General features: G+C 37.3%; 1 protein-coding gene across 1 annotated transcript in view; it reads left to right on the forward strand.

Annotated features, from left to right (window-relative positions):
- LOC126456592 (uncharacterized) overlaps positions 1-11,910 on the forward strand; it is a 94,316-nt gene extending 82,406 nt beyond the window's left edge. The window contains exon 7 of the mRNA XM_050092340.1: positions 8,204-11,910. Coding sequence (XP_049948297.1) covers positions 8,204-8,278 — 75 coding nt within the window. The 3' untranslated portion in view covers positions 8,279-11,910. The remainder of the gene's footprint in view (positions 1-8,203) is intronic.
- Positions 11,911-12,434: the final 524 nt, after the last annotated feature.

A 12,434-nucleotide genomic window follows, 5' to 3' on the forward strand; every position in this document is an offset into this window, starting at 1 on the left:
GTGTGGTACCTCGTGTATATTCTACAGTTCAATCAAACAGATCATAACATATGTTTCCTTCAGCTGTGGGACTTGAGAATGCATAAAATGTGACTCCCAGTGTTCCAGAACAACAGAAAGATACTACTGTAAAATAGTGTCTTCCAATGTACGTATGGATCAGGAATTACGTCTGTCGTGTTAAAAGATTGGCTCACAGATTTGTATGGAAAGAATGAGACGTGCACGTGTGCACCACCCACAGCTAGAGGGTTATTGACCATGTGGGCAATATTAACAACAACTTCATCTGGACAAAATGTATGCAGTGACTGGCAACTAACTCTAAAAATGGGTGAATGTAAAGCTGTGAACTTCACAAGACGTAAAAGTGTAGTAGCTTCTGATAACAAGATAAATGGATTGCAACTGGATTCAGTCTTGTCATACCAATACTTGGGGGTAACTAAAGACAAAGTGGAACAATCGCTTTGGAGCAATTGTGGGAAAGGCAAATAGAAGACTCACATTCTTTGGTAGGATACTCGTATTAGGTTAGACTGACAGGGGACATCCAGCTTGTATAAGGGGCATTCAAAAAGAAATGAGCCAGAGCCTTAATTGCAGAAACCAGTACCTGTATGTTAGGAGTATTGACCGTGGTTGTTGAGACTCCTGTCCCATTGTGAAACAAGGTGGTGAATGGCTGTCTCATAAAATTCCCAGGGCTGCTACCTTAACCAGTTCGCACATACAGCTGGACGTTGTCCGAGGTGAATCGTTTGCCCCTCAGAGCCTTTTTAAGGGGGCCAAAACATGGCATAATCACTTGGAGAGAGGTCCGGGCTTTATGCAGGGTGGCAGAGAACCTCCCATTTGAATTTATCCAGGAGTGCCGTGACTGTTGGCCGGAGTGCCACGACTGTGTTGGCCGTATGAAGCTTTACATAGTCGTGGAGCATAATGACCCCATGGGTGAGATTGCCTGGTCATTTTGATTTGATCGCTTGGCGAAGGGTGGTCAAGGTTTGCAAGTAATGCTGGTCATTCACTATTGTCCCCTGCTGCAGGAAGTGAATCAGAAGGGAGCCATCTTGGCCAAAGAAGAATTGTCAGTATAGCCTTTCCTGCACTTGTGTGGGACAGCGACATCCAACTGTACGCGTGGAATTGGTTAACACCACAGCCCCGGGAATTTTATGAGAGCCGTTCACCACCTTGTCACAGTGGGACACGTGTCTCAACAGCAAGGGTCAATACTTCTAACATACAGGTACTGGTTTCTGTAATTATGCATCTGGCTCGTTTATTTTTGAATGCCCCTTATAAAAAGAAGGGCAGCATAAACGGTCACAGGTTTGTTTGACGGGGGACAAACTGTAATGGATATGCTGAGAAACTTGAACTGGCAACAAGAGAAGAAAGTTGGCACATATCCAGCCACTTAAGTATCAATCCTGTGAATATCGCAGAGATAAAATTAGGAAAATAAGAGATCTTATAGTGACATATAAGCAGTTGTTCTTCCAACACTGTATTCATGAATGAAATAGGAGAAAACTGTAGTGTAAGATAAAATAAAAATACCTTCGGCCCCACACCTTGTGTTGATTTGCAGAGTTTAGATGTAAAAGTACATGTAGAATTTGAGAAATGAACAAGTAAATTCGCTGTTGTACTTCATGAACATGTTGACACCCAAATTCAGGTAAATGTGTACCTTCTTTATTAATACTGTGCTGCTGTCAAAATCCCAGATAATTCATTTTTTACTGTTGGTTATCATCAAAACAGGCAACTGGTGATACACAGTGTTCGATTTCTCTCCAGTCCTGTCTCACCTAATTCTGATCACAGCTTGTCAGTAGAACTCTGAAGGTTTTTTTTCTGCTTCCAAGTAATGCCAACATATGGTATTGAACAATAAGTGGATTGGTTTACAAGGAACCTGAGGATAAAAATGAGAAGTGGCTTCATTACTGCTTCCTTCAAGTTTACTTGAAATATAAATAAATAAGTGATGCATTTTGTGGGGTAATGTACATCATGTCAGAACATCCAAAAATCTCACTGTCAAAGTGCATCCAGAATGGACTTCAATTGTGTGGAAGTACTAGATGTGGAGTAAAAGAATTTTTAATGTTAGACATGAACAGCTGAACAAACAGTAAGAGCACTGAATATTGTCAAATAGAAGAAGGTATAATTAGATGAATGATGAACACTAACTTCATTTACCGAAGGTTTATTCAGCACTTGCACATACAAGAGCGTGGAGTGAACTGCCTCTGGCCAGAACACATACAGTGTATATACAGCTACAGAACATTCCAGTACAATGATTCTTGACGTCATTTGTGGATACTTCTAGAATGTACTCTAACGGAATATAGAAATTAAAATTGTACAGTCCAGGTGAATTTTGAACTCATGACACCCCCCCCCCCCCCCCCCCCCCCCATGCAACAGTTTTGTATCATAACCACTACACCACAGAGATACCCTGCTTCTTCTGTGACATTGCTCCCTCCTTAAGAGAACAGTGTCTCAGTGTTACGTCCTCCTAGTCTGGGAACGAGTCATCGGTCTGCATACTCAGACTCCTGATGACTGATTCTTGCCCTGGCGGTGATCTTTGAACTTCTTTCATTGATATTTCTTTGGCTATTATGTGTCTGTAGTTTGCTGTAAACCTCCCTTGGTAAAGGATAGCAAACCTCTACCATCTGGTGAGCAAGATGTATGAGACAGGCGAAATACCCTCAGACTTCAAGAAGAATATAATTATTCCAATCCCAAAGAAAGCAGGTGTTGACAGATGTGAAAATTACCGAACCATCAGTTTAATAAGCCACAGCTGCAAAATACTAACGCGAATTCTTTACAGACGAATGGAAAAACTGGTAGAAGCCGACCTCGGGTAAAATCAGTTTGGATTCCGTAGAAATGTTGGAACACGTGAGGCGATACTGACCCTACGACTTACCTTAGAAGAAAGATTAAGGAAAGGCAAAGCTACGTTTCTAGCATTTGTGGACTTAAAGAAAGCTTTTGACAATGTTGACTGGAATACTCTCTTTCAAATTCTGAAGGTGGCAGGGGTAAAATACAGGGAGCAAAAGGCTATTTACAATTTATAGAGAAACCAGATGGCAGTTATAAGAGTCGAGGGGCATGAAAGGGAAACAGTGGTTGGGAAGGGAGTGAGACAGGGTTGTAGCCTCTCCCCGATGCTGTTCAATCTGTATATTGAGCAAGCAGTAAAGGAAACAAAAGAAAAGTTCGGAGTAGGTATTAAAATCCATGGAGAAGAAATAAAAACTTTGAGATTCGCCGATGACATTGTAATTCTGTCAGAGACAACAAAGGACTTGGAAGAGCAGTTGAACGGAATGGACAGTGTCTTGAAAGGAGGATATAAGATGAACATCAACAAAAGCAAAACGAGGATAATGGAATGTAGACGAATTAAGTCGGTTAATGCTGAGGGTGTTAGATTAGGAAATTAGACACTTAAAGTAGTAAATGAGTTTTACTATTTGGGGAGCAAAATAACTGATGATGGTCGAAGTAGAGAGGATATAAAATGTAGACTGGCAATGGCAAGGAAATCGTTTCTGAAGAATAGAAATTTGTTAACATCGAGTATTGATTTAAGTGTAAGGAAGTTGTTTCTGAAAGTATTTGTATGGAGTGTTGCCATGTATGGAAGTGAAACATGGACGATAAATAGTTTGGACAAGAAGAGAATAGAAGCTTCCGAAATGTTGTGCTACAGAAGAATGCTGAAGATTAGATTGGTAGATCACATAACTAATGAGGATGTATTAAATGGAATTGGGGAGAGGAGAAGTTTGTGGCACAACTTGACTAGAAGAAGGGATCGATTGGTAGGACATGTTCTGAGGCATCAAGGGATTACCAATTTAGTACTGGAGGGCAGGGTGGAGGGTAAAAATCATAGAGGGAGACCAAGAGATGAATACACTAAGGAGATTCAGAAGGATGTAGGCTGCAGTAGGTACTGGGAGATGAAAAAGCTTGCACAGGATAGAGTAGCGTTGAGAGCTGCATCAAACCAGTCTCAAGACTGAAGATCACAACAACAACAATAATTCATGTGGGTAAGGCATTCCTGCAACAATTTCTTAGAAAGGCAAAAAAGTCTTCCAATCGTCTGAACACATTCCCGATGAAAATTTGCCAGTGTGCTGTGCAGTATTATTAACCCCTTTGTGTACCCAGGCCTAGTGCGTCTTCTGCAATTTTTAAATCTCAAAGTTCTATGTAACTTCATAGACGCATGTTGGATTGAAAAGAGATTTCACCTTTTAAAGGAAACCTGATTCAGACCTAGTCCTAAAACACTTTCAGATCACTTTGGACATCCAGCTGCATTCCATAAATGTTTTAGGAGACTGTAAAGTCTTTTGATGTTAGTCACTAGCAATAAGAATAAATTGGTTCATCAACAAGGCACACACATCTGATGTTGTTACCCATCTTGTTACTGTGGCAGAAGATGTTGTAGATTGTTTCTGTTGGCTGCGTTCTCCGCATTATTACATCCGCATGTTAGCAGGGGGAAGTGGGGAAGTACTGGCAAGTTCATGGACCGTGTCAGTAATGTTAACTGTTAAAACCATCCACCTAAGAAGCACTTCCATATTGCAATTGTTATGCTGTGAGAATCAAGTAAAGCTGTGCTGAATCAAAAATGTGGTTTGCACACAACAGTGTTTTACTAGGCTTGAGGTGTGCTGTTGCCTTCCTGCTATTTCTGAATTGAGTTACACAGCCTGTTAGAGGAGGACCTACATTTCAACATGTTTTCTGAAACATTGTGCAACTTTCCTTGGCATTTTTCTCATTTTTGCAAGTGAAACAAGCGATAAGCGATGGAAAATTGAAGGACTAGTGGGGATTGAATTCGAAATCTTCAGCTTTGTAATCTTGAACTAACCTGCTAAACTGTTACGGCACATTTGAGGAAAAACTATTAATAAATTTCTGGGCAAAAAGAAACTACCCAGAACCATGGGAACACCTACTAGATATAGAAGTCTGTACGCGAAATAAACAAATAAAATGTGGTGGCATTCTACATTACTCATTACTTAAGTTACAAATAATAAATATCAAATTATTACTCGTATTCGGATAGAGTAATTATCCCTTTATCTGCGGATAATTTGTTTCAATGATATAATTACTGGAATATTTATCTAAATAGAAGTTTACTTGAATATTGCTGATATCTGCTTTTTGCTCCACCTTGCACTTTCTTTCTCTTCTGGTCAGTGCAGTTAGTGTTACCAACTTGAGTTAGTCCTAGTAATTCAGTTGCTCGATTTACTCGCGAGAGCATACAGTGTACATGCATTGAAGCTGTTTTTGTTAATTTTAAATGAAGTTGACAATTACAATTAGCTGTCATGCTCCTAAAAGTAAATGTTTTTCATTTGTTCTTTCAAAAGTATGTGTCAAGGTCCGCATCATTTTAGCTGCAGACTGAATGTAGGCTTTGCCTCGTTAGCTATTCATTCACACAAATTTTCACTTCTGCAGGTAAGTTGGTGACCTTCAGTAACACATAATGTTAGAGAATCACTTTAATTTGTGTTGTACGTAATTGTACTCGGTCACTGTTGTTACATTTTAGCTATACAGCATACATGTTCTGTATAGAAAACATGAAAAATCGGCAGCTAAAAAGAAACATTAATTATAAATGCATTCCGTCATTTGTCTGGCACATTAGTCCTGCTGCTGCTGCTGCTGCCAGCATTTCGTATTGTTGAATAATATAATTCACTTTTGGTGTCTCCTGTGTTCTTCTCAGTTGGTTAAGAAATGTGTTATGAGACCAGTAAGTCGCTACTCACTATAGAACATTTGACCTATTTTGCACAATAATTTGATCCCAGGTGCATGTTCAGATACACGTTACTCATCAGAAATGGACACTTGCTTAAAATTTCATTTTACTTTGTGGAATATGATCCATTCTGAATTTTCTCATACTTCCCTTGGTAAATATAGTGACAGCCAAAATTTGCAGTCTGTGATATTGACAGGAAAATTAATGGTCTTATAAACATTTTAAATGTTGAATTACGTAGATTCTGGGTGCTTTTCATGTTTGTCTGTGAGGAGGGTTGACTATTACTCTTTGATTGACAAAGTATATCTTGACGCACACTTTTGTGGTTGCTTAGTATACTGCCCACCATTCTGAATATTTTAGAAACTCTGTGATAGTTACATGTATTTTAATTTGAGAATTTAGTTGAGTTTTAGCTGAATAGTGTTTGTAGCACCCAGTTGCTCTTCACATAAACTCCGAAATGCTCTTTTTTTTCACTTCCCTGCACCCCCAAAGACAATTTACACATAAACTGCTGTTTGGGTTACTTACAGTTGCATGCTTCTGCATCTATGTCTAGGTGTTCATTCATATGCTGCAAACCACTATGAAGAGGATACTTCTCACTGTATCACTTGTTACATTTTGTACCTTTTTCATTTACATATGGAGTACAGCAAAAGTGAGTACTTAAATGCATCTGTGTACACTGTAATTAGTCCAGACTTACCTACAGCCTCTCCCCCCCCCCCCCCCCCCCCCAAGTCTCCTATGTTATCTATATGTACCTGTAGTATGAGAATGTTTCTAATTTATTACAATAGTAGTACAAAATTCACAGTGACCCCTTTCACAACATAGTCACTCTACTTTTCAATCTACTTTGCCCGTAGTTGTTTAATCTTCTCAGTATCGTCCAGAGAAAAGTTCATTGTTTCAGCAGCAAGCCATGAACACACCACTTATTTCACTCTTCATTGGAGATAAGTTGATGTGCTATTAAACCATCTTTAAGTGAACCAGATAAATGTAAATTGGATGAAGTGTGATCAGGGCTCTAGCCAGGATTCTCTGGAACCTTGATCCGTATTCTGAAGAGTTTGAATGATGTGGGCAGCAATAAACATTGCAGGCTTTGGCTTGATCCAAGGCATATCATTGTGTTCAGAGTGATGACCATGTTTCATCTACATCGCTACTCTGCAATTCACAATTAATTGCCTGCCAGAGCATTCATCTAACAAGCTTCAAGGTATTATTCTACCGTTCCACTCTCGATCAGCCTGTAGGAAAAACGAATGCAAATCTTTCCATATGAGCTCAGATTGCTCTTATTTTGTTAAGGTGATCATTTTTGCCTATGTAGGTGGGCACCAACAAAATATATGCACATTAGGAGGAGAGAGCTGGTGATGGAAATTTCGTAAAAAGATCCTGCTGCAATGTGATACGTCTGTGTTTCAATGAGTACCATCCCATCTTGTTTATCATATTTTTAGCACTCCCTACCACTTCACGCCCTGACCGTTGAACTTTTCTGATGTCCTCCATCAATCCTATACCAGACCATGTAGCAATGCTCCAGAAGTGGACAGACAAGCGCAGTGTAAGCAGTCTCTTTGGTATACCTGTTGTACCGTCTTAAGTGTTCTGTTTTCCCTGTGGCATTGTCTATAACATTATCTGTGTGATCATTAGCATGATGGTTCAAAAGCAGCTGACAATTTTTCATGATTCCACTCGTGCTCTCTATCAAGTTGTTTTGGGACCTGTCTTGCACAGACTTAATAAAAGTTGAACCTGTTGTGGATGAAATGCAGAACTATGACCAATGTTCATGTGGTTTGCCACTTCATCAAGTGTAATTTGTTGGTTATTCAAATCGGGTCTCAGGCTTGCTCAATGTTAGCATCAGTAGTGAGTGGGATGAGATGTACTCATCTTTCTTCATCCTTCACCCTTGTTCGAGCGGCCAATTGTCCAATTCACTGGTAACCTCTCAGCCATGGTAAAACACTGCTCCCGTGTTGTGCTGAATGTCTTCTATGGATTTGTGCTCCCAGTACATATTCAGACCACAAAAATGGATTGCAGGAAACTGTTCTTAACTGCTGCAGTTGGAAAGTGCACGGTGATGTTTTCTCTTTTGCAATGGGTCCCATACACATGATCAGTATTGCAGGGTGTCTCTCACAAATGTTTTATAGACTTACTGCATTGTCTAAGTGTTACATAAAATACATTGTATTGTTTGAAAATGCCTTATTTGTCATTGGTTGATTATCATAAAGCAACAATCTCTTATTTCTTAATATATATAAACTTCGATGATTTTTTGTTTGTTTTTTATTTGAATAGGCAAGGCACTGGCGAGAAGTCCATTATGAAGAATGCAAACAACAAAATGCTGTTGGAAACAATCAAGCTCATTGATGCAGAGTGAGGAAAATAATTTTGTGTACTAAATTCTACTATGACAGCAGTGATCTCTCATTGCACTTCATAACTTACACTGCCATAATTTTTTTTTTTAAGTCTGAGAAATGAAAACATTTTTTATTGTACTGATTTAGGATTATTTCATACAGATATTGGAAATGATTGACTGTGTTGGCAGTTAAGGCCTGTAGCATAAAAAAAGGATTCTTTTAAAGGCCATTAATATGTGTTATGGTATTGTATCTGGGAGAATACCTATGACTCCCATAAAATGATTTTCTAGAGAACTAATATGTGAAAGAGTGTCCTGCTGTTTCATATGCAAGAGAGAGAAAATGACACATCGTATTCAGCTGTTGAAGATATTTAATGTACAAAATTTTTATTTTACTAACATTATACTGTGTTTTTGTAAGTATTGTAAAAAATTGTTAGTAATTGCCAAAGATTAAAGTACAGAAGTCTTTCAGTATTTGTTTTTATGATACCACTAGTGCTCAACATGTTGTTTTTGGTTATGTGTTTGATGGAGGAGGGGGTATGGGAACTGGAGAAATGGAAAATGGGGGAAGGGGGTGTCACATATGGAGTCTTCGTTTTTCAGTTATCACTTAGTTTTTAGTGATCCGGATGAATAAAAATTGTAAGCGTGGTACAGAACAAATCTTACATTTTGGAACAGTTCAGATACTATATAGCAGTTTTGTAGTTACAACCTTTGCCAAACACTGGCACACAGTTTTTAATCAGTATGTATGTTTCAGTAGTATTGTGTCAAAATAATACTTGGTTTGTTAATCAGGGCAGAAACAGAATGAAATGTCATATTTCTATCTACTTTTGTAATATTGAATAGTGGTGATTGAACAAGACAAGTTCGAGGCTTAACTTAACTCATCACCTTTGATGTTCTGCTGTTTGCAATTGTTTGTAGTTAACTCCATGTGGTGTGTAAAATTTGGGTTTGGAGTGTGAACATTCCTCCCTTCCCCCTTCTCCAGTACTGAAAATTAGTTTTCTACTGTTTACCTTTGAAGAAATAATGACAGCTCAAAGAATATCAGTTTCTGACTTCCTTCATTGAAATTTTCTGCTGCTTCTATGTTTAAAATTTATATACTCATGTTTTGCTCATATTATAGTGTTTATTTTACTTGTTAACGTCGCAGGAGCTTCAAATGCTGTTTTTTTTGTAAATAATTATGTTGTTTTGTTCTATCTTTTGCACATTTATTACAAGACTGAATTATTTTGAATGTTTGCTGTGTGTGTGTGTGTGTGTGTGTGTGTTTGTTTGTTTGTTTGTTTGTTTCGTATCTGTTGCTCAATATTGAGAGTAGTAGGATAAGATTTACACTTAAATGTAAAGATCAAACTGGTGTAAATATAGTTAAATGATTTTGTGGACATTGGTGCAAACGCTCTGATTTACTTTTGAATACAATTTTCTGAATCTTAGGCAATGAAAAGGTATTAAAATGTTATGTACATGTACCAGAAATGTAAAGTTGCTTTAGTATCCCTCTCCCATTTTTTTAGAACTAATTTAGAGTTTGTTTATATATTTAGTAGACATTATTGAAACTGACATTACAGAGCAAAAACAGATTGTGTTATTCGACAAAGTTTTAGTCCTAACCTTTCTTAAAGTTAATAAAAATTTAGCTGATGTGTGTTATTAAATACAGAGGGTGTGGGAAGTAATCTCTTTGTTACCCTTCCATTTGTTTCTGCTAATTTTTAATATGTTGTTAAGCTTTCATTTTTCAAATTGCTTTAACTACTTGTACAAAATTGTTCACAGTATTTTACTTTTTTATTTAAAGCAACTGTTTTCATTCTGTGTTGAGCAAAAACAGTTTTCCTTACCCAAGTAGTTGCTTGGATAAAATGCAGACGAATACATTTATTTTTGTGCTGTTTCATATATCTGCATTGTTATATTTGCAAATTGCATAGATCATTTGTCATTTCAAAATGCTTTAATAACACACTTTGTTATTAGTGATACTTGAAATTGATAGCTCTGTATTTTTAATTTTTTAAGAAGAAACTAGCCCAATTTTGTACTTAATATTTTCCACATGTAGATATAAAAGGCCTCCAGTGATGTAATTTCTGTTCCCTTTGTTGTTGGGATGTGAGGTTGTAATAAAGGTGGGAGCTGATGTATGATGGACATCTTCATCACATTTACTGGTTTCAGAAATAAGTATTTGTGTTTCACGTACATTTAATATGACAACTTATTAATTTACCTTTCATTGTTACCTTCGTCAGTCAAATGCCTGTAGTCTTCTTATTCTGTGCTATGCATAATTCAGTTGTTGGCAGAAATTACTTCCCTTAACTTCATAAACCTTCTAGGCTTGTGTAGTTTAGCAGTTACTGCTTCCTATGCCTAAGCCACAGATCTACTGTCACCTTCCTGTTCATAACTCATTAACAGTAAATTGTAACAGAAAGTTAAGGGAAGCATAAGTGAGTCACTCACTGCTGAAACAGAGTGAATGTTGTGAAGTGGTCAGGCATATGAAAGTCCAATGATAAAAGTTCAGCTGTTGAAGTTGCATTGGACATGGCTTATGGATGGGGACACACACACACACACACACACACACACACACACACACACACACACACACACACCCACCCACACCCCTACACACCTACCTACCTACCTACCTACTTTTTCCACTGTTTAATTGTATTTACCATAAAATTGTTTTTCATTACATCATTGGTGTCTGTAGGTGTCATACTGCCTCAAGCTTCTCTTCTTCACATCTATCGACACGAGGTTTTGACTATAGTTAACTCTGAAATCACTCTCTTCTGTATGTTAATCTTTATTCCCCTAACTTAATGACTTCTTGAAGTGTCTGCACCATCTACTTCATAGACAGCATTTGTTGTGCCATTGGCCTGTATTTAGAAATAGCAGTTTGGTGTTTCCCTGTCTCCAGTATTCATTCCTATAGCAAAGGTGATGAGTGTAATGCTTCAATATTTCCCCAAGACCACCTTTTTGTTTGTGTATTGTTCTTCGTTAGTTGCCTGGGTGATTTTCAAATGAATATTTATTTTAGCTCTACTCTTAAAATTCTTCTTTTATGTATTTGTATGTAATGTATATCATTTTAGTTACCTTTAGAGAATGGATTGATACTGTATAGTACAAAAATGAAGAAAAGTCAGTTAAATTAGTGCCTTCTATGTTTAATGTCCATTTGTCATCCACTGATAACTCACTTTGTGACATTACAGTATTATTAATTCAGTGGTGAGTTGTTATTCCTAATTGTAGCAAGAAGGGACATTATGATAAATTTATTTTTTATTGTTCACAAGGTCTCACAGGTCCTGTATGTGAGATAAGTAGACAATATTTCAATGGTGCCAAATGTTGAAACTAGATTTATCATTGATCCTTCCAGAAATAAATGGGAGACAGCGTGTGAGAGACCAGATGTAAATAAGTATTGCATTGCTATGTGCTTGTGCAGGTGAAAGGACACTCTCCAGTATTTGTACAAAAATGTATCTGTGTGTACATATGATGATCTTGCTGCACTAGACTTTATATTTTGTGTTCGTATATAAATGGAAAGTATAGACCTGTTATTTATTTGAAATTATTATTTTTATATAAATATGAAATAAATTTTTTTACTTTATACATTTTCTTATTTCTATGATATATATTAACCACTCTACTCCTTAATATGGAGCTAGTGAGTTAGACACTGGAGGAAGGGAGTGTGGTACTACTTCATTGTCTGAAAATAATTTCATTGGTCAGATTAAAATGATTTATCAGTAATGTAATTTTCTGTCACATCCGTATAGATATCAATATACATAGCAAAGTGTTATAGAATGTAATGAAAAAAAGTTCGTATTACACTTAGGACCATAAATGTTGTTTACCACATTTCCTAGAGTCTGAGGGGAGAGTACATTTAGCATGAGTGTTTTTGAAGTGCAGATATGGTACCTTGCAGTGTGTGATGGAGGGTAACATTTTTCCTCTTCCCTGTTCCCTGTTTCATTTTGTGAATTTAAATGATGGAAGAAGAAAATGGAAAAATGCAGCAATTGAATTGTTGAAAAGGGATTACAGGCATCAAAAAAATTGATTGACAGTAAG

Source organism: Schistocerca serialis, chromosome 1 (genome assembly GCF_023864345.2).
Source record: "Schistocerca serialis cubense isolate TAMUIC-IGC-003099 chromosome 1, iqSchSeri2.2, whole genome shotgun sequence".
In the NCBI taxonomy this organism is placed as follows: domain Eukaryota; kingdom Metazoa; phylum Arthropoda; class Insecta; order Orthoptera; family Acrididae; genus Schistocerca; species Schistocerca serialis.